The sequence below is a fragment of the Maylandia zebra genome, linkage group LG12 (assembly GCF_041146795.1).
Source record: "Maylandia zebra isolate NMK-2024a linkage group LG12, Mzebra_GT3a, whole genome shotgun sequence".
NCBI lineage: Eukaryota > Metazoa > Chordata > Actinopteri > Cichliformes > Cichlidae > Maylandia > Maylandia zebra.
In genome coordinates, this window is record NC_135178.1 from 16,622,962 (window position 1) to 16,646,137 (window position 23,176).

The window sequence follows — 23,176 nt, forward strand, 5'->3', positions numbered from 1 at the left end:
TAAGTTCCATACCTCTAACATACACATTTTTTCCCCAGCCTCAGCTGTGAAATCACGCCCTGGCCCTCAAAGCAGGAGCCTTTGTGAATATCATTCATAGCAATTTAATTAGCTAACTTTCTCTTCAGTGAGAGGAAGGAGTGCTCCATTAGTTTGTTCCAGCTCATTGTGAGAGGAGTCTTTACATGAAATGACGAGAATGCCGCAATTTTGCGGAGTGATTTATTTTCTCCACTTTTATGAACGTCAGCATTGCAAAGGTCACTTGCTTAATATGTCGCTACATCATTCTAATGCCACAGGGCGGCCCCTAATGCTGCGGGACGTTACACGAATTGGACAGTGTGAGAATGCCGTGGACATCATGGTAGACTTCGGTGGTGAAGAGGAGTAATGGAGAGAGCAAGAGAAAAGACAGGAGGCGAGGGCAAGAAGCGAGGACGGGATGGTAGATAAATGATGAGGGGGCAAGGAAACTTAAGAGAGAAACGGAAAAGGAGTGAGAAGAAGAGAGAGAGCGTCATGGAGGGTGCTACAGGAGGAAGGGGGGTGGCGGTTGCAAAGGTACACAGTATTCCTGGGTGAAACCATCATTACTATGAGCAATGGTGGCAGTCACTGGCCATTACCTTAGCCATCCACTGTCATAAGCAGAACATTTTTCCAGCCTGCCCTGCATGTCAGGGTATACGGCGAGCAGGCTCTTGCATGCTGAATGTGTCCTCTTTGCTTTCTCCCTCCCTGAGCTGGAGACCCATACGGTACTCACTAGGTAGCCGCTTCATCATCAGAGGAAGGGACCTGTCAATAGATCCTGTGTGTGATCAATACGGTCTTTCACAGCTTCCCCTCCTTGTCCTTTTCATCCTTCCTTCTCCCCTAGCATCTTTCATCCCCAAATGTGAAAGGGATCAGTAAAATAGGATGACAAAACAGGCACTGTTTGTCCTGGTAAATCTGTCTAATGATTTTCTATACTGTAAGGTGAACTGGCCGAAAATTACTCCCATTCACTTTGAGCCTAGTATAGAGTGTGACAGTGCAGCTGAAATGAGGGCCGGGTAGTGGGGTTTAGATTAGCCTTTTATAGCGGAGTGAGTTCTCTAGGTTCTCTATCAGAGGCGGGAGTGAGTGGCGGGGCTTTCTGCTCTTTGAATACTGTCATGATGTGGGCATTAAGACTCACTCCTGCAGAAAGGTTCACAGAGGTGCTGAATGAATGCGCATCATAGAAGTCAACTACAAGGCCTCTTTTTCTCTTTATCGCTCGTCTTTAACTCTGCTCATAAAATAGCTACTTGCGTTTTTCCCTCTATTTTCCATATAGAGCAATTTAAAGCAGAAGAAACGAGTCGTATGTTTTATATAGCCATACCTTACTTAATAACCAGATTGTCTATACAGCAGCTCTAAATATCTTTACAGTAAGTATTTATGTTGCTTCATATTGAGTATTTAAGTCTTACTATTGTAAAATTGGAACTTGTATCACCTACAAAGTGTGTGAAAGGATTAGTCACTGTTTTTCCCTATCAATATTCAACATTTAGCACCTGGCGCCAAGCATAGGGATGATTTAGGTACGTGAGAGTGGAACGCTTTTTTTTTTTTTTTTTTTAATCAACATTGCATTCACATTGTAACTGTAACTTCGGTCGTTGCTGTGCTTTTTGGAAGTCGAATTTCCCAGAGGAACCCACCCGAGGGATTAATAAAGTTCTATCTTATCTTATCTTAGCCAAAGGAAGGGCTGAAAAAACTCAACATTCATTTTTTTTCCTCTCCTTTTTTAGCTATATTTGCCCAACACGCCATGCTGGATTGAAATTGTGACTTGAAATATTATTCTGAGCTAATACCAATATTCTATTTGTATGGTTTGAAATTGAGTTTAAAATGTCAATATAACTTCAAAAGCTGAGCTGTTAACAGAATATACCCTTCAACTTTTGTTTTGTTAAGTGCAATTTTTAAAAAATGCGTTTGTGGTACAACTTGTCTTTGTCGAGATGAACACATAATAGGAGGAAATATTAATGCATTTTATTATAATGTGATTTAAAAAGGTGTTTTTTCTTATTAATTTATAAAAGTATTCTCTAAGGTATGAAAGGAGCCCAGGCTGGCACGCCTAAACTCCACAGACAGCTCATTTACAAACTTTTCAAGCTCTGACAGCAGAGGCTTGGTTACATGCAAGCTGAGCATGTGCAGCAGCCTGCAGAGCTCTGCAGAAGACGTCCAGCTGTGCTCCAGGCCATGCAATGAGTTTGCAATTAGTCTAAGATATCGTTTTGTTGCATATTCTTATTATATGAGTGGGAGATAATATGTGTGCAGTGTAAATGGGTGTTTCCTGCAACACAAACAGAGAACAAGGTGAAATGAATATTAAACTGATGGACAATAACTAAAGGGAAACCATTAAAAACAGATGGTGAACGACTTCTAGCTTCTGGCCATAAACCATTTGCCAAGAATGTCACGAAAAAACCATAGGATAGTTTCCACCTCAAGAGTTCAACTTCATTGATAATGCATATGAAAAGAAAGAGTGATGGTACCTAATAGCTTTGTAAGACCCCTTATGGCAGCTAACAGCCCTGTGAACCCACCGGAAGGCATTATTTTTCTCATGCTGTAACTAGGGAAGGGCTGATTGTCTTTCATGCTCCATCCTGTCAGAGCAAATGAAGTCAAACGGAGGCTTAATTACAGCGATAACTTGTTGCCCTGCGGCTAAAAAACATCTGATCACTAAACAGCTGGGAGGAATTTTCTATTACTTGATGAATGCGTAATTGGGTCCAGGGTGACTGTCAAAGAGCAGTTTTCTTTAAGTACAACAAGGCCTCCTGCTGTGGGATTTCTCAGTCCTAAGGGTGTGTGTGAGATTATATTGTGTTTTGCAGTTTTATGATTTAGTACGGCTTGTACCATCCATTAGCTGCAGCTACTGTTGTGGGTTCACATTATTCTTCCACCAAGGCAAAAGCTGAGGTGGATGTATGCGATCAGAGCCATCTTTCTGTCTGTTTGTTCCTAGTAAGATTACACAAACCTGTCAAAGTGAATTTAATGAGCCATGAACGTAGAGCATAAGCCGAAGAGGATCCTACTAAATTTAGGCGTAGATTCAGATCGCTTTTAAAAATGCACAATAGGGTATTGACCTTGGTGGATCTTGATCTTTGTGAGTGCCCTTATAGGATCAGTACAGTACACACTGCACAGACACACTGTAAAATTTAACGTGCCTAAAATGGCTTGACTCTCGGCTGCCTGTGAAGCTTTCCTACAGTGTAAGAAGTTGCCTGAACAAAATAGTAAGCAACCTAATAACAAGTTGTTTGCTTGTGGCAAAAGATAGAACATGCCTTTTTCCATTTGGCTCTGTTCAGTGCAAAGCATTCGATTTTTCTGTACATTATTTCCTTCTTTTTTCTTCTTTTTTTTAAATGCACAATAGCGGTAGGTGCTGCTAAAAAAACATGGACGGGTGGTAAAGGTGGTTGTTTGCTGTGTAGGTGGTAGTCTTGAACTCTTGAAAGGCTTCAGAGCATTATAGCTTTTGAAGGTAATTGTTGTAATTAGACATACTGCGAGATCTCAAGTTCTGGAACCTCCCGAGTCCTTCTGTCTTGATAGAAATGTACACAATACAGTACATCAGAAAGCAGAACTTAGATTTCTCTATCTCCATGTTATCTATCTATCTATCTATCTATCTATCTATCTATCTATCTATCTATCTATCTATCTATCTATCTATCTATCTATCTACCTACCTACCTACCTACCTACCTACCTACCTACCTACCTACCTACCTACCTACCTTCCTTTCTATCTTAGAGTGAATATGTGTTTCTGTATGGACACTTTGAGGATTTAGGTAGTTTAGTCTTTCAAAGGGTTTTCTGCCCCCAATTGTGCTGCTTCTTTCTTCCTCTGCAATTTTGTGCATCTTTTCTTTTCTATTCTTTGTGTGTGTCCCCCAGCACTTTTTTATTTCTCTCAAACAAATGTGAGATCCTGAACTGAGCAACATGTCAATAGCTGTGTGTGCTCAAAAAGTGGCCGGCTGAGCTACTCTTTTTTTCTTATGATTGCCAGTTCCGATGAAGAGGGGTCATGCAGACATATATAGAAAGCAGTGACTGCAGATATGCACTGGTCTGTGTCGGGGTGGTCTTTAATCTGCAGAAAAATGGAGGAAAAATCCCATTAGTAATTCAGCTTTTCCCTGTTATTAAAATTCAGCTAATCTGTGTGCATGTGCACATATTTTTGCTAAGGGGTGAGGGTTTAACAAATTTATCTTTCATGCCAATGGATATGATCACAAAGCCAATGTTATCATGGTTGTATTGCTGTCTGCTGATTATTATTATCCAACGATTCATACAGTTTCTTGACCATCAATCCATTCATTGTCTTCCACTTATCCAAGCGAGGGGTTTGGAGATTATCACAACTGTCACAGGGTTAGAGGTGGGTTTATGCCTTGGACAGGATGCCAGTCCACCACAGTGCTAACACAGAGAGAAAGACAACCGTTCACACTCACATTTACACCTACGGCCAATTTAAAATGTTGAAATTTGGACTAAATATCTACTCCAAAGACTCCAGAGTCCAGACAGGTCCAAGGCAGCTGGCAGGTTTGAGGAAAGGACCTTCTCACTGTGAGGCAACAGTGATAAACACTGTGTCACTTTACCTTCTGGTTACCATCATTTGAATTATTGCTTATTGCTTATTATAATTTGCTGTGCAAAGAATACATAAATACCTCAGTAATAGCAATAATATGGCATACAGGCATACACGCACACACACAGCTTTCTACAATAGTCTTACCTATTATCACAGCAGTTAGCTGAAAGCATTTTTTCAGATTGCATCACATTTTCCTGAAATGCTCGAAGAGCGTGCTGATAAACAAAATGCACCATATCTATTGATTGGATCTTCTGATTGGTTGTCCTAGAAGCGTAGTCTTTTACCAACAGGTTACGGATTTTCTCATTTGTAGCAGCAGGCCCCCAAGCCTTCCTCATAACACCCTCACTGTGTTTCTGTTAGGATCCGAATGCAAAGCTATTACACACTGGAGGGTTTGTCTCAATCACACTGAATGGCTATGAATTTTAAATGTGGGATTAGGGCCTACAGAGAAGCAGGCACATGGGAGAGACTCAGTCAGTTGAGTGCTAATTTTATTTTTTATTCATTTATTTATTTATTTATTTTCATAAAAACAGCTCAGCCAACACATTGTTAACAGGAAAGATGCATTGCTTATGCTTTAGTCCTTCAGCTGTTCTCCCAAATCAAACCAAAGCAGGCACAAATGCTCCACAAGCAAAGAATGTGATGATGACAAACATTTCTTTTCCTGTCGTGGAGAATCAGAAAATATATTAAGTAAAAATTAAAACAGCAACAGATGCAATCTTGCAAGAGAAATGTCCTTTATTGCAGAGGAGCTGAAGCACTGAGCCACCCCCACAGGGGAATGACCAAAGATAAAGACCTTTTTTCTGTTATACAATATTCAAAACAAGTAAACATTCTTGGAGCTTGGAAGCAATTTGTCATTATCTTATGATATTTACTGCACATCAATTTTCCCTTATCTTAGAGATTCTCAGAAATGGAAACATGTTCTTGGCAGTTGGACGCAGTAACATTTCCTTTCATTAACTCTCTTTAAGCATAGTCCATTGAGTTGAAGTGACCGAGGAAGGAATATGCTCGTTTCCTGTTATTCCCCTAACTGCATTCCTTCCCCAAATTATTTTAGCACATCCACAAACAGAATATGAAAATATGACCATACATGGAAAAGATGAGTATTGAGAAACATAATCATTGTTGAGGATGAAAAACGTGTAAAACTGTTGTTGGTCAAAAATATATTGCTCAAGGATAATGCTACATTTAAATCAAAGTCATGCTTTCAAATATCTGTTAAATTCAAATCAAAAGAGTTTATTGTTAGTGGTTCTTTGTGTGAGTCAGTAAAGTTTGAGATATGGATTGAATCTTGCTTTATTTTGTGTATATTCTGTGATATTGGGGGTAAGATGAATTCCTATGTGTTGTATATTTTCTGATGATTCAGTTAATTGTAGAGCTGTGGTCTTTTTGAGCAATAACTAATCTTTTTTTTTCATCCTTACTGTTGTTTTAGATGAAGACATGGAAGACTTATCTCCATATGAACCTGTTGCACCCAACTGGCACCCCGACACAAGCCGTTTGGCTTCCATCTCTTCAGGTATCACAACACTGATCTTAACAAAATGATGAATTTATAATAATGCCCAGATTTAAAATTTCTTAGGGGATTTTGATTTCCGATTTTTTTTCAGCGTTAACATGCCAGGTTTGTTGATTATGATTTTGATTATGATTATGATGATGGCATATGGCAACAAAAATCTACTTTTCTTTAACCCAAAATATTATTTTTTACATTAAAATAATTTACTAAACTAAACTAAACAGCTCCTGAAATGCCATAAGTTGCAGGATTTTCTCTTACTTAAACAACTGAAAACTGTACTATTGGAGTTTCTGTACACCCATCATTACCTAACAAAAGCAGTGTATATGCAATAGATATGTACAACAAAACTAATGTCAGCTACATTCACAGTTACATCATTTTCCAGTATGTTTCTAACTTCACCAGGCACACAATTCTTCTGTATTTACTCGTTTCTATAATTTTCCTTTTCCTTTTATTTGATCCTTGATCCTTTGCTCATACCGAGGCTGCTAGCTTCTGGCTGACTCTGAGCGCTGGATAGCTTTAGCCACTTTTCCTTTGTTAGCGTCTTTAAAATGTCCATTCTAGATCAGGTTGATTTAAGTCTTTTTAGGTTTGTTGTTACAAATGTTTTACTGGTGGTCTCTTCATAGTTTACTTGCTCACAAGTATTTGTTAGTGTAGGTGTGCATGTTGTACATGCAAGAAAGAGACTGGCTCATAACTGGACATACATGAGCCACCTGTCCTGGCTGAGAATGCAGAACACTGAATGATTGTGGTTCCTGATTGGTGTCTAATAATAATAATACTGGAAATGTTAGGTTAATAGCTGTTCTGGAGAGAATGCAATATAAGTTTAATAGGGCCTAAAAAATGTGCAGTGGGCTACTCGTTCCTCATTGGCCATCTACCAGTTATCTGTCCTTGCCTTTGGATAAATTGGGTGCTTATTGTTTAAGCTGTCCAGCATACAGTGGTTTTTTTGGCTGTGTGTGCTAAAGTATACACTTTCAGTGCACCACCCCACAGCTATTGATTGTGCGTTCAGTTTGATTTCCTCTTTGGTTTACTAATTAAACAGCCTGGCCCTCAACAGAAGAGCTTTAGCTTCTCTAATGCACTAGTTACTATGGCCACTCTATCAGTAATCAGTGCAGATCTTAAAAGACACCGATATAATAATAAATGCATTGCAGAGAAGCATGCATTAGTATAGACGTTACTTGACACAAAAGGATTTCTGTTTAATGCTGGAGCTATAGGCTACACTCACTTGAAAATTCAGTCATATTCTTTCATTCAGTTCTGACAGAAATTTCCAGATTATGTTCCTTTTCGGGGGTTTTTTCTTTTTAGCCAAAAGCTATCTACAAACACTGAAGACTGCACATTTTCCTTTTCTCTTTGCTGATGTATCTTCCTTTGTTTTATAACTGGGAGGTACAAGAAAGACACGCTTTTTGCATAATCCCCTTAGCTTTAAATCAGTAGTGCCTTACTTGTTTTTGAAAATAGGTTTGTTTGATATATTGAAAAAGCGAGACCAGAATATATAAAAGTGCTGGCTTTGATTAGTTTGGAGTTTTTAGAGATGATAGAAAACTGCCTTCCCTGTTTTAAGTACATCTAAAAAATTCTGAAAATGCATACTTCTGCCAAGGCTGCACAAATCTCAAAATTTGTTACTTTAATAGTAGAAAATGTGACTGAAACATGCACACATGTTTATGGTTATATGAAGTCATCCTGATTTATTATTGGTTTTAGTTTGGCTTTAGATTAAAAAAAATGAAATCAAGCTCATGACAGTTGAATTATGATATTTTCAGTTTATGTTGTTCTTGCACCTCCTATAGGCAAAATACCATTAAATATTAATTTCATCTATATAGCACACATTCACAACAGCAAGGTTGAGATGTTGCAATATTATACAAAGCTACCCAACAATTCTGTGCGAGTTCGTTGAAGAATGTTGCAAAACAAAATAATAACACTTGTCAGACTGGTGGGATCAATAATGGGAGATCGGAATCAGTTAAACATCAAAAAGTATACTAGTAATGCTGCAAGCCTTTGCTCAGGCTTGGCTTCACTTTCTGATGTAAAAAACGTTAGAAAATTAAAGCTAAAAAGGTAATCATATTTATGATATCATAATGACAATAAAAAACTATGTCGATATGAGAGTCAAGAGTCAATCAATTACATGCAAAGAGTAATGCCATTTTGGTTCAAATTTAGTAATTAGAGTTTAAAAAGGGGAGGGTGTGAATAAGGGGTCTTTGCTTGTCTTTAGGTCACAACAGCATTAAATTTCACTAATCATGATATGAAGTACAGAATAACTGAGAAGGGGGTATAACTTAAGAGGGAAATGGAATTTAAAAATACAAAGTGCTAGAACAACTCTAAAAAGTATGTCTATCACTATAGCAGGAATTAAATTCTGGATCAGTCTAACAGAAGAAATTAAAGAAAGTAACAACATAAACCAGTTTAAAATGAAATATAAAAAACACATTTTTAACAAATATAAGAATGAAGAAAACAGGGTTAACCCAGGGCGGTAATGTTGTTCGTAATAGTGTTTTAGTTTGTTTGTCTCATAATTTGTGAATCTGCAAACGTTACCACTTTATTTGTTTTGTTTATATGTTTGTTTGTTTTGTTTTGTCCTTGCTTTACTTTTGCTTCATATGTTGTTTGTTTAATTGAAGGCTAAAAGAAAATTATATCAATGAGAGGTAAGATTTGAGGAGGTAGGGACTAATAAGTGTTTACTTACAAACAAAAGAATGGAATGACATTTTGTAATGATTGTGAAGCCACATGCTTAAAATAAAATTGAACTGAACTGAACTTGAAAAATACCGCAAAGGAAAAAGTAACTGAAGAAAATTGCCATTAAAAAATGAAGTTTTAAATCACTGTAGTGCGTGTGTGTGTGTGTGTGTGTGTGTGTGTGTGTGTGTGTGTGTATGAAATACTATTCGGTTGAGTGATAATTAATGGAACTGCGTGTCAATTCCATTAATTAGCTTTTTGATTTACTTCCTCACTCATCCCACTGTTTGTCATTTTCCTCTTTATCATTACAAGGTATTTAATTTTGTTAAACATCATTCATTTAAAAACTGCCGACATGAGGAATCATGAAATTGAGTCTGATTGTGGTGTGAGTCTGTTAAAGCATGTGAATGTTTTTCATAAAAACATAAATAAGATATAAATAGAATATCAACATCCAGCATCAGCATAAACATGTGCTCTGTGAATGGGGTCAGCCTACTGGCTGACGCTACACATAGCTGTTACATGATGCTTTGCTTGAAGTCAAATGAAACTCAGAGTTTTGTTTGCTAAATAAAATAACTTTGTTTACCAAATGTTTATCATATCTAGTTCATTGTTCAAGCAAGAGGAGCCAAATATAAAAGCACGTAGACTGAAGAAAATGTTCAATTTTAATGAAAAATATATAAAAAATTTGGAGGAATTACCTGAAAAGAGACATGCAGGGTGCATGCATACAAATTGGGAGATACACACAGGGAATCATAAAAGAGAAAAGAGAAAAACACAAAGAGGGTGAAAAAAAAAACCAGGCTCATGGCCATCACATTTCTGCCATCTTCCTAGTTGTTTAATATTCATGGTTCTGTTTTAATTAGCTTTATTATTATAATTTAGAAACCCACAATATTTGTTTGAGTCTATAATAATAACCAAGAAATCTGCCTCTGTGTTCATGTTTTTTGATTCAAGCTCAAAGAGTACACAGTGTTGTCATTCAAGTCATGTAGACTCATTACTAATTGTGATGTTAACCACAGTTGGAAGTAGAAATAACCAATCTCAGCTCACACCATGAAAACAGTGTGACTTTAATACATATATAAATTATTATTAGCTTGAGAATTTCCCAGTTTAAACAACTTTATTGTCACTTATGGCTAATTAATAATAATATTGTACAATTAAATATACATTGATTCGTTTTTAATTATGACTTCTAACTAACTGATGAATTCTCATAAATTTAAAATTATTTCACTAGTGAGGAATGACTGCTGGTCTGTGGAAGCCATGATGTTGCCCTGCGATCTTGAATACAGTGGGGAAGATAGACATTGTTGTTCCACCTAATCGTGATTCATGTAAGTAGCTAGAGAAGATGGTACAAATTTCAATTTGTGTATGGACTTCAGATTTAGGATACGAAGGATCCTACCTATATTTTTTTAATCTTGGCAGGGGGTCCAAAAATACAAAAAAAGACAGCAGGTGAGGGAACTGACTGGAGTTAGTAAATAAAATCTTATCCTCTTCTTTTTTCCTCACTTAAAGCCTCATTTCCTGAACTGAATTCAGGGCTGTAATACTCAAAAACTTTTATAAACAGACTTATTTATTCCCAATATTATGACAATTACTTATTTTTGAGCAAATTAGACATTCGATCCTCACATCTGCCAGACTGCTGACAACAAGCTAGCTAAACAAACAACTGGTTATAAGCTCACATTATTCCAGCTAATGTTAGGCTCAGATATCCTAAAAATCTTATAAATAGTATGATCACATTCTCACATTGTATGAGAAAGTGTCAGAGTCCAACAATGTTAGTGCAACTTCAAAGAAAGTTTTACTAATGTCGGCTAACAGAGGCTAACAGCAGCTAACAGGGGAAAGAACAGCAGCACTTTACCTATAGAAAAGTTCAAGATATCCTTAACAAATCACCTCAGTGTCACTGTTAGTGGACAAAAGTGAGATTCACTGACTCACTGACTCGTATTGGACTACTTCCACAAAGTTTTACAGCCTCGAGAGCAAATTGGCATAGACTCATATTGACAGCTGAGGTAAACTGCAGACTGACAGCCTCACTGCAGATGAACAACAGCCAGAGTTATCTGTCCTACAGCAGCTACCGTAGCAAGGATTATGCACCTGAATTGAGGGTAAAAAAAACTCTCATTTGACGGGTCTGCAAACCACTGACATCTAGTGGAGAGATTTTCCCGTAATGTACTTTTAAGAGTGATAACTTGTTGTGAGCTAATTCTTTTTTGTCAAAAACATAATAAAACACACAAGGTTACAAAAAAATGAATGAATAAAGAAAGAAAGAAAAGTTAACAGCTTAGAAGTCCAACTCCCTTCCTGAAAGAAAATACAGTACAATGCACCTAGACATATTAAGATACAACAGGGACTCATTACTCTATCAATTTTGCTTCAGCTGTTTCCTCTACTCGCTTCAAGGTGAAATATTGGATTTGCTCTCGAAAATCTGTTTAGCCGCAAGCTTTCCTCATTATTTATCATTTCTGAGGGCAGGGTAATTGATTGTGGCACTGACATAAAACCACAGGCAAACAGATAAGTAATTACACACTTCTTTTATGGAAATACTTCTCCCTTTCATTGCTAAACCAAACAAAAGTATTCATAATCATGTCTATAAATGTTCAACTATATAGAGACTTGGGGAATATATGATATCTGGTTAGGATTGTTCTCAGATGAGAATAGGGAAATCTACACCCTCCAAGAGGAAAGGTAGAAAATTGAAAAATAATCTCTGCTATTTTAAAAGTTTTTGTGTGGAAGGGAGATAAGGGACATAAGTGGTGCTAGAATAAAAGAAGAATTCTGTACTACTATATGCACTCACACTGAATTAAAATGAAACAGAACATATGGAGACTGTTTCTGCATTGCCCCGAGTGATACCTGGAAAACTATTTCACACAAGCTGCTCCTCTTAATGGGACTGTGTAGTCATAGCCTGATTTTGCATATCTTTGAATGCACATGCAGTTTGCTTGCATTGTACACACAGAGACAAAAAAGACAAAGAGCAAATAGCAAATTTAATCCTGTGGGATCTGTCCCTTGAAATAAGGTCAGTGACTATACTTTTGCGTGTCCATATTTCTTTTTCAGCAACAGTGATGACAATGTACTCGAGTATGGTTTCATCAGAAACACAGAGATGAATTGTGCTCTTCTTGCCCTGGCTTTGCTGGCACTGTGCACCTGCATCAGCAATGTTTCATCACCTTAGTGCTCAGCACAGTTGCATCTCGGGCTGAATAAAGTGTCCTTGTCAACACCAGTCTCTTTGCTGTGATGGCAGTATGGTGGCATTTACTAAATCCTCCTTTCCTCCGCTGCCATGCACCTTTCATCACAAAAGAGGGATGGTGATTATAGGTTAGTACTAATTTGTAACGTGACAGGCTATAAGCATGCCTCATCACAAAAAAGCATATTTTGACTTTGACAGTTTTTGCTGATACTTTAAGGTGGACATAATTATTGCGATGTCACATATCATGTACTGGAGCCCCCTCGAACAAAAGATGGTTGTCAGTCACAAGGTAGGGCAGCCAAGATGAAGCTTACCCTGCACGTTGTATTCAGAAAGACAACTGAGACCATAAACTCATCATGAAATCTTTATCTTTATCGCCAAGGGCGATCGTGGCTCAAAAGTTGGCAGTTTGTCTTGTAATCAGAAGGTTGCCGGTTCCAGCCCCGGCTCCAACAGTCTCAGCCGTTGTGTCCTTGGGCAAGACACTTCACCCGTTGCCTATTGGTGCACCCCAGGGCAGCTGTGGCTACAACGTAGCTTGCTATCACCAGCGTGTGAATGGGTGGATGATTGAACGTAGTGTAAAGCGCTTTGGGGTCCTTAGGGACTAAGTAAAGCATTATACAAATACAGGCCATTTACCATTTGAGGTTATAGATCAAGTGGGCAGAGGGGTAATTTTCCTGTAGACAACCATACAACTTAACTTCTTTGCAACCAGAGCAGTCTCCCCCTGGTGGGCATTTCTTAGACTACAGGCTTAAGTCACTTTGATGTTGGCTTTTGGCTGACAGTAAGCTTATTGTAAAAAATTATAGTGGGGGAAAAAAGACAGTATAGTGATCAAATTAATTAAAAATAATGCTTTTTAAATGTGCCAATGAGGAAATTAGGTTAGCAATAAAGTTCTTCCTTGACCTTATCACTGCTTTAAAGGTACATCTAGTTATATTTAATGTGACACAGCATAGCTTGGCATAGTTTAACTTTCCTCATCCAGCTGATACAAACATGCTCCCTGTCACATCCATCAAGTTCAGTGTCAGATAGATTTTGCCACATTTTGGCGCAGAGACCAGGTCTGGCTCCTGCAGTCTGGTTTCTGTCACAAGGTATGATACCTCCCCCCTGCACACCTTTCCACATTAAGCTTAAACAGTCAGGTTATTGGCAGATATTTTTCACTCCTATGACTAATGACACAGGCAATGCTGTCAGTTCAGGGCAGAGGTTGTGGTTACCTCATGAAGGAGATGATATATTGAAAGGGAGCCAGGTTTGTATAGGGGAGCAGTGGAAGTGTTCCTTTGTGGAGCAGGAAAGCTATGGAAAGTATTTTCCTTCGGGAGTGCTTTCGACAGCTTCAGTGAATGCAGTATGGCCAGCATTCAAGTCTGGTGATGCTAAACTTGTATTCTTAACCTGCTTAGTTGGTAGAAACTCATAGTTGTGAAAATGTGTGAAAATTTGCAAAAAATAAAATAATTATCCGAGCAAAATGCTTTAAAGAGAAGTTAAAGAAGGAATATAAGTCCCCTACAGACATGCACTCTTCTGATGATTAATTTTCTATTAATCATCAAAAATTTCCTGCTTGATGTGGATGAATGTGCTTTTCTGGAAAAGGTTACACCACCTTAGCAACCCAGTATCGTGGGAAACCGTGTAATAGACACGCTGGTCTACCGGGTCCATTTCACGCTTTGCATCTCCAAAACGTGAAATGGACAGGCTTGCAGAAGTTGCATTACTATATGCCAAATTTGCATTACCAGCAGGGGGAGATAATATATTTAAAGCCGCAAAGTCGGTAGTGAGCAAAAAAAACTCATATTAAGTACATTCCAGTGTCCTTAATTGTCAGAATCGATTAAGGTATATACATATACATTTACATGTATATGTATATACATGTAAATGTGTTAATAATTTCTGTTTAAACACTTTAAACACCGTGATTATTTTCATGCTGAAATAAAATATCTCCCTCTTCAGATTACTGTAACTTACTACAAATTCTGCATTTCTGAGGAAGCTGAGTAATCTTGTCCCAGTCATGTCTGATACGGGATTTAAGCTGTTCAACAGTTCTGGGTTGTTCTTTGTTGATGACAGAGATGCTGGCCTTTGAACTGAATGCTGATAACAACCTGGATCCTTTTACTTTGTAGTCTGGAGGAAAGTGTCCATGTTTTCCAAAAACAATTTTCACTTTTGGTTTTGTCTGGCCACCAAACCGTTTTACGCATCTCCCCAGTTCATTTTAAATGAGCCAAAAGAAGACAGCAGTGTTTCTGGATCATGTTCACATGTGGCCTCTTCTTTGCATGAAAGAGCTTTAACCTGCCTTTGTGGACAGCACAGTGAACTGTGTTCACAGACAGTAATTTCTGGAAGTGTTTCAGAGCCCAGGAAGTGATTTCCATGACAAAATGTACTTGTTTTTAATCCAGTGCTGTCCAAGGGCTCATGGACATCTAGTACTGATATCTGGCCTTCTCGTAGGGCAGATGTGTCTCCAGATTCTCTGAATCATTTGATGCTATTATGTCCTGTTAATGGTGAGATATTCAAAGTCCAGCTCAGTGAACCTTGGCTGATCTTTACTTCTGAGAAACTTTGCCTCTCTCAAACTCAATCATGCTACCGACCTGTTTCCAATTAACCTAATTGGCTGATAAATCTTGCTTCAGCTGTTTCATTTTTGTACAACTTACTTTTACAAGCCTTTTATTCTGCCCTCAGCTTTTTTAAATGTGTCACTATCATCAAATTTAAAATGGCCAAGATTTTTATGGAAATACAAACATTTCTGAGTTTAAACATTTGATATATTTTCTATGTTACATTGTGTTTAAAATATGTGTTTATGAGCTTTGTAATTCATTGCATTCTGTTTTTCTTTACATTTTACAGTGAACCTGTGCACAGTGACCCTGTCACCTTTAGTATACCAGAAGGATGCATGATGAATGCATTAACAGCTAACTGGGCATGTCTCTCCTGCCATTGTTTTTGAAAATTCCCCCAAACCTAAGTTTCTCAAATTACAGCCCACAGTGGCCCTTTTTATTGACGTTATAACAATAAGAGAATTCACTTTCATGCATCCACAGTTCATGTCAAACTGTGACAGACGCGTTTGTATTAAATTTCATCTCTTTTGTCATTTGACATGTAACACTGAAAAATATGGCCGCTTTTAGGAAATGTTAACAGCCCAGTCAATAATGGTTAAACAGTTCTTTTTTTAATTATACTGCTGATAGAAGCAGTCAATTCCTCTGAAAAGACACATTTTCTAATTGAAAATCAAAATCTAACTTAAAGTTAGATGTACATTTTTGGCTTCATAAACTGGCACACCTTGCCCTGAATACTAATCTCACGGGAAGAAAGCATTTGCTATTAGACACCCAAATTTGCTTCTGTGAGAAAAAAAAAATCATAAGTATTGATATTTTTTTAACAGGAGCTGTAGTTAGTTTTTAGCTTCCAGCTGTTAACAGAAGTCTTTTTCGAGAGTGAGACAGCTGGGTGCATTCACACATTGTGGCACAAGAGCTGTAACACCATTAATTACTTCCTTAGTAATAAGAAGAATTTTTTTCTCAGAAACTGCATGGATTGGGATTTAAAAGTAACTGACAATGTGAACATCACTTCAGACAGGTGAGCTGGCATGCAAACCTCCAGTTTATAAGCTACAGTATCATAATTATAGTTTGATCTGTCAGTATGTGTCACACGATTCAGTGTCAGATTTTACGCATTGCGCAGAATATGATGCAAGTGTTGTAGCTCGTTCCTTCACTGTGGTCGGTGTGTCTGAATTAAGCTGTGAAGGACATTGAAGTAAGCATGAACCTCTGAATGACAGAATGTCCTCACTTTGCCAGCAATGATAGGGCTCTCAAAAGCCCTTTTGAGATATATCATCGTACCATAAGTTATGCAACATAATATATATTTCAGCTAATATTTAGAGTGGCTGAACAAGTCATTAGGCATGAGAGAAAGTGATTAATCAGTTGCAGCTCTGTTTTCTATCGCAGCATCTGAGCTGAAAACAATTTCTGTGACAGAAAAAAAAGCTTGTGCTACAAAATTAAAGGATGTATAAAGGATGCACTTCACAGATGCTATCAGGTCAACAACAACAAAAAGACTGAGTAAATATGCAAGATGTGTAATAACAATATTGTTTAAGCACAATCATCTGCATAATAAACTAGTCATTATTCATCTTACACCTGCTCTGATTTTTTTGCTCATCTGCTCTAAATCTGACTTGAGACAGATTTAGTTTAGCACATCATGAGCAAATCAGTCAATGCTTTACACTTTTCAAACTTTTAATTTGAAGTCATAAATTGCCTTACTTGTAAAACATATTAACCGCATGATCTTTAGTAGAAAGCTTGGACACAAAGGTACATCGGGACTTACATGCACATAAACAGCAGTATGTGCATGCAGTGGGGTTTTTTTGTCCCTAGAAGGATCTTCATCATCAAATGATAGGGGAAGCTAAGTGAGTCTTACCCTGAGGAAATCTGTTGATAATCAGTTTTCCATCCAAATCCAATCCTCTTTGGGTCTCTAAGAGTTGAGTCCTAAGTAATAAGAAATGCATACTTTCCCTGTTCTAATCAAATTCTGCTTAGCACCACGGGGAATCTAGCAAATCAAAGAAAGAGGGGGGCAACAAGAAGACACTTTTTTATTTGTTTATCAACCCACACTTACCAGTAACAGACAAACAAATGCTCCAGCAAGTTCTGCTAGTTCAGAGTTGGAATCTGCTTCTGCCGATATAACTGTTTTAAGGACACTTACTGTACCTTTCAACCTGCTGATCACTATGCTGATTAAAGCTGCACCAGATAACGTTTTCTTTCCTATACCAATACAGGCTCTGTACATTGAACCAGAGTTGTGATCCATAACCTCTGTTTTCTCAGTTACAACTCCAAAGACCTGTCCTCAGATCAATAAGACACCAGGTGCGAAGGTGGGAGAGAGAATCTCCTCTCCAAAGCCCAGATGAATGGCGTATCACACACAGGATGCAAAGATATCATTGACCGTAACTGTTAATATGCTCCTTGTGAAATATATTCTGCTCTCAGTGACTCGGTGGTGAGTTAATTAACTTATTAGGAACAGAGGGTAGCAGCGAATCCTGCACTGAGAGGTTCCTGCAGGAATTAAGTTTAACATCCCTTAGTTAGACCTTGTAACTCTCTGCACTAAGCCTCTCACCTCTCGGCTCCGTGGGCCTACCATCCAATTAAATCCAGAAAGCTGTTTCTACAGCTGAGAAAAAGGGAACGGGGCAACAGTCCTGCTCAGCATGCTGTTGAAATGTTTGACATGGCGGACTCCCTCAGGTGTCGGTGTGTTGGTGGTTCTTTGTGTCTGGGGGTGGGCGTCCGGGTACACACCGGCTCACTCCTTGGCGGCCGCTTGTCGGGGCCTGGGGCCTGGGGCTCGCTCGGGCCCCTTTGGAGGTGGGGTGCCCCCGGCCTCTCGGCCTAGGGCTCGGTCACTCAGGCGCAGCTGGGGGCCGGCGGAGCTCACGGGCGCGTCACTGCAACTCCCCCTGACTTCTGCTCCGCGGCTGCTGGGCGAGCCCTCATCTGGGACTCTCCTCAGCTCTTACTGGGACAGTGGCGCGGCTGCCCCTCTGTTGGTCTTCCTTGGTCTCTTGTGTTCTGGGGGCCTCTGGATGTCTGGAGTTTTGATCTCCTCCATACCCGCTTCACACCCTGGAGGACGGGGCTGTGGCCCCCCCACACTCCCTAGCAGATCATTACATGGAGAAACCTTTGGAATGCAAGCATGCTGATCCACACAGGTATGCACACATGGGTATTCACAGACGCGGACTAAAGCTTTCTTGGCTGCTGCCTCAAAGCACACTGTGCGCTGTCTATCTTGCGTGCTGCACAATATCGTTTATTACTTAGTAAATACTGATATCTATGACTAGCTAGTTTATTGTGATGGTATGGTGCTTTGTTTTCTCTATTATTATGTTGCTCTTTGTTGTTTGCTGTCTCCTCTGTTTGTTTTTGTTTGTTTGTTTGTTTGTTTTTTTTTCTCCATACAGGTGACCCAGGAGTTTTTTTTTTTTTTTTTTTTTTTTTTTTTTTTTTTTTTTTTTGTCTCTCTTCCCCCCCCCCTTCTCACCGTCTCTTCTCCCCTTTGGTTTTCTTTCTTTCTCTCCCCCTCTCTCTCTCATTCATTCCCCCTGTCCTATTTATTAAAAAAAAAAAAAAAAAAAAAAAAAAAAATGACAAAGGATGAACTGAAGCTCTGCCATCACGTAATGTCGCATACTGCTGTTTCTGATGTCATTTAGAAAAAAAAAAAAAAAAAAAAAAAAAAAAAAAAAAAAAAAAAAGGAATTAAGTTTAACATCCCTTAGTTAGACCTTGTAACTCTCTGCACTAAGCCTCTCACCTCTCGGCTCCGTGGGCCTACCATCCAATTAAATCCAGAAAGCTGTTTCTACAGCTGAGAAAAAGGGAACGGGGCAACAGTCCTGCTCAGCATGCTGTTGAAATGTTTGACATTTTCACATTGTCCTCATACACCCTATAACAATTACTATTAGATACACAAACACTAAGTAATGGTGGGTGAGGTGGGGGGTGTTAGAATGTATCTTTGCATGTGTTTGTTAGTGAAAGATTCGTTTTGTGCACGCTTGCTGTTGTGCCTCCATGCATATATATTACTTTGTTTATATGCTTCATTATTCTGTGTGGATTTTCTAATCAGTTCACCCTCAGTCCAGCCAGAGCTTGTCTCTCTCTGGGTCAGTAATGAGAGTTGTTGCAGGCACACTTATCAGATGCCCTTTTTAATAGTCAGCGTTTTATTAACAAGTCAGAAATAAATAACAGTAAACAGCAATGTTTCAGTTTGTTAGTAAGTTTTGTTATTGCCTCCTTGTGTGCTGGTAATGACGAGACAAGAAGATTCTTGATACAATATTGGCCAGGCTGACCTAAATACACTTTTGTTAGACTTGAACAAATTCTGCATCAGAGCCAGTGAAGACTACAGGAGGTAGACTCAAGGGTCACTGAGCGTTTTCATACTAGGAAACGTCACTTGAAGGCAACAGAAACATCTCAAGTATTTAGAAGTGTGTTTGCCATGATTTAGAGATCCTTTGGATATCACTTTCCCACCTCCACTCACACACATTTATTCTCACATAAAGGTAGGTAATCCTGCTTCTATGTGATTATACAAGATCTCCTCTTTTTAGCAATTTCTCCATGATACCTGGGGACATTCAGCTGATCCGTAAGAATGATGACATCTACACGTTTAACTTGGCTAAAAGGGCTTAGGGAGATGATGTTGTAGATTTGGTGCACCATCTTCCTCCATATAGAAAACCCCACTGCGACATGGAGAATAGAACTAATGACTGATGAGCCCTTTGACACAGAAATGCTTGACATGCTCCTCGGGGTCCAGACTAAAGACTTCCCTAACAAGCTCTCGCGCGCTCACCCAGGGCTGTATTAAATCCAAACTTTGGCACCTTTCCTAATTACTGAGAACATACCCAGAGCCAAGAGCTTCTTGCTAACCTGGGCTGAACTTCCCTCTGCAGCGTAGTGTCCCTTGAGTATAGGATGATATATGAAATGCAGAATTCAAATTAGGCTGACGGAGAGCAATTACTGGGGAAAGAAGATCGCTTCCTCTTTGGGGAAGAAGTATCAAAATCGTGATACTGATTACACGAATGTTTTATCCACTTCCTTGCATTTATACAAGCTCTGTCCACTTCTTGTTCTCTCTCTCTTTTTATTATGCCCCTTTTTTCTTTATTTCTCACTGAACCAAAGGTCTTAAGTAATTTTGTTTCTCTCCATCTGTCTTCCTGTAGATGTCTCCTATCGCACATTTTATCCCCCTGCATCCTTCTCTTTAGTCTTTTTCTTATCTTTCCTTCTTTGCCCGCATGTGCTATACGTGCAGAAAGAATAGATGGTTGTTTCCACCACATTGCCATCAGTGGAGCCTTGTTTATGATGCCCACAGTGTAGAGATCCTTATTAAAAGCCCATTAACAGTCAAACAGCAAGATCGCAAAGTGACGACAGCGCTTTGAGAGTTTTTGACAGCAAACCGGAGCACGACGTCTGAGACACACGTTGTTTACGACACAAAACAGTCATTTAAAGACGATTTCAAACGTTTGCATCCCTCAGTTCAATTTAATACATGGCATTTGTCCTGCACTTGTGCGCTTAAAACATCCCCACAGACACGATCGTGCAGCCAGAAGGCAGCACAATATTTACGACTTGTTTTGTCCTTAATGACACTGATTGCATTTCTAGTATCTACAATAATAATCAGCCAGTGCAACCCATCCACTTGTCTGTCATTCAGTTGGCGTCCTCGCTCACTCATTAATGTATGGTACGACAACTAACAAGGTAAGTTAATAGATAGGTGTTGATTATTGTGATGGTGAGAGCTGTTGATTGCACTGCTGATGTGCTGGGTTAATTATTCTGAGCAAATGTCGCGCATCTCTTCTGAATCAGGATGACTTAATTGAAAGCTCTCCAGCCTGTCTCTGTAAGTGGCTGTCCAATCTGTTATTCTCTGTCCTCCCATTTCATCTTTCTATCTGTCATGATCAGCTCCTGTAATCAACTGCTCAAGCCTTCTCTTCCCTCTTAAAGCTTTTTCCATTTTTGTACGTCTCGTATCATTAGCTTATCAACATCTTTCGCCTCACATTATAGCAGAATGTGTTTGCTGAAAACTTCCATTGTAATGCACTTGGAAAATCAATTATGACTCTGTAGAACAACACTGAAACATTTCCCCTCCCATCTTCAACTCGATGCTTCCTTCCTCTTCTCCTCCCGCTCTTGCTATCATCCTGTTTGTGTGTAAGCACGTCAGAGCCATCAACTGGGCTTCGTATCTTATGTTCGCCCCAGGAGATCTTTTTGGGTTGTGCACTAAATTCAATCTCAGTTCCCCAATCAAAGGTAGTAAAAAAAAAAAAAACAGCAACAAAAAAAAACCTTCCATTGCTACAGCCTCCAAAGCGGCTTTGGCCCTGCTTGGTCAGATAAATCTTAGTAGCTCATCCTTTTCCTATTTTCTTTTCATCCCGGACCCCCTCAGTGGCCTACATTAAAGCCTGGAGATGGCCAGGAGAGATTTAGCAGTTGTAAACTCCCAGTGTAATGTAGCCTGAACCACTAGAAAGCCACCCCGCTAACCTCTCCCCCACCCCCGCCCCTCAGGCCCTCTTTAGCCAAGCTTGGCTCAGCTCTTGTTTCATGTCTCAGTATATTCACAGATCAACTAAGTCACATAAGTAAACGATCGGAACGCAACTCCGTCTGCCTTTCAGTCACTTAGACTAACAAATAGTGAGGGTGCTATGCTGTCTGACATCTGCTGAGGAGTGTTTATCCTCTCCCCTTTAGAGAGTGCAAAGATAAATAAGATGATTCAAGTATATTTTAATATCGGTTTGTCGGGTTAATGCTTTCAATATTTGAACAGAGAAGAAGAGCTTTCCCCCCGGTCTGTGACAAATACTGGAAAAGACAGCACTGCTCTGAACACCTACATCTCTTGAACTCAGGACATCTCTCTTAACACCCGGACCGTTTATCAGTGCGCCTGCTACATTAACCTTGATTCATCTAAATGAAAGCCCTGGTTAGCTGAAAGCTAGATTAAGCGTGCTTTTTTCTTTCTGTGATGAACCCCTGATATTCTACTTCTGTTATTCTTCAGTGGCTGTGAGTTTTGGTTTATCTGATGTGATCTGAAACGACAAAATCATTAATTTGGTGGGCCTGCTTATTTTTCCCCTGTGTCGCGATGTGATTCTATGTATCCCCATTTCTAGGATTGATAATGTGCGATGCACCACTTGGAAACAACACAAGTTCTGTAGCACACACCTCTAAAATAAATGGTCTTCTTCCTGCTCCTGGCTGTCTGATAGACACAGAGTGAGATTGGTTCTGCTGAATAAGAGATGAATCTCTCTGAGTGTCACCAAGCTGCCACGACCTCTGAAATATCATTATCTACAGGGTAGGCAGGTTAACTTCTCTAATATACCCTGAATACAAGAGAGGGGTGCCACAAGTGAACATGAACCTGCTTTATTACTGTTATATCTCAGAAAAGCATGTTTTTTTTGTTTTTTTTTACTGCAGCTGTGGTATATCTGAGGACATCCTCCTAACATAACTAATGATGTAATCTTTTTTCCATGTGTGTGCTGACCAGTGATTGCACTGTCTTAGTTTGTGATGACACTAGAAATAAATGAGGGGGCTCGATCTTAGATTAGTGGATTAAGCGTGAAGGGTTTACAGCAGTCATTTCAAGTGCTTGAGCTTACCATGTCTTGAGCAGATGCTACAGTATTTACTGCTATTTCCCATTTGCCAGCATTCACATAAATAAAAGCTCTTGTCAATATTTTCCCAGGGATGCCAGCTTGCTTTACATTTCTCCATTAAACTAATGAGTATGATAGAAGAGTCCTTGTTTGCTACATTTGTTAAATAACTTAAAATTGTAACTATTATTAGTGTTAAATTGAGGTAAATATTGTGATGTACTAATATGATGGTAATCGTGCCATGCTGTTATCTAGAAACAGATCATTTATCCATCCATTTGGAATCATATATTAATTTATTCATATTTCACTCAAGGTCTGAAACAGACTAAATCAATAATTCAGTTGGAGTGAATGGAGCTG

General features: G+C 39.0%; 1 protein-coding gene across 2 annotated transcripts in view; it reads left to right on the forward strand.

Moving 5' to 3' along the window:
• LOC101479206 (GDNF family receptor alpha-2) overlaps positions 1-23,176 on the forward strand; it is a 76,257-nt gene that overhangs the window by 18,739 nt on the left and 34,342 nt on the right. For both annotated transcript variants that reach the window (XM_004544351.3, XM_004544352.3), the window contains exon 3: positions 6,198-6,284. In XM_004544351.3, coding sequence (XP_004544408.1) covers positions 6,198-6,284 — 87 coding nt within the window. The remainder of the gene's footprint in view (positions 1-6,197; positions 6,285-23,176) is intronic.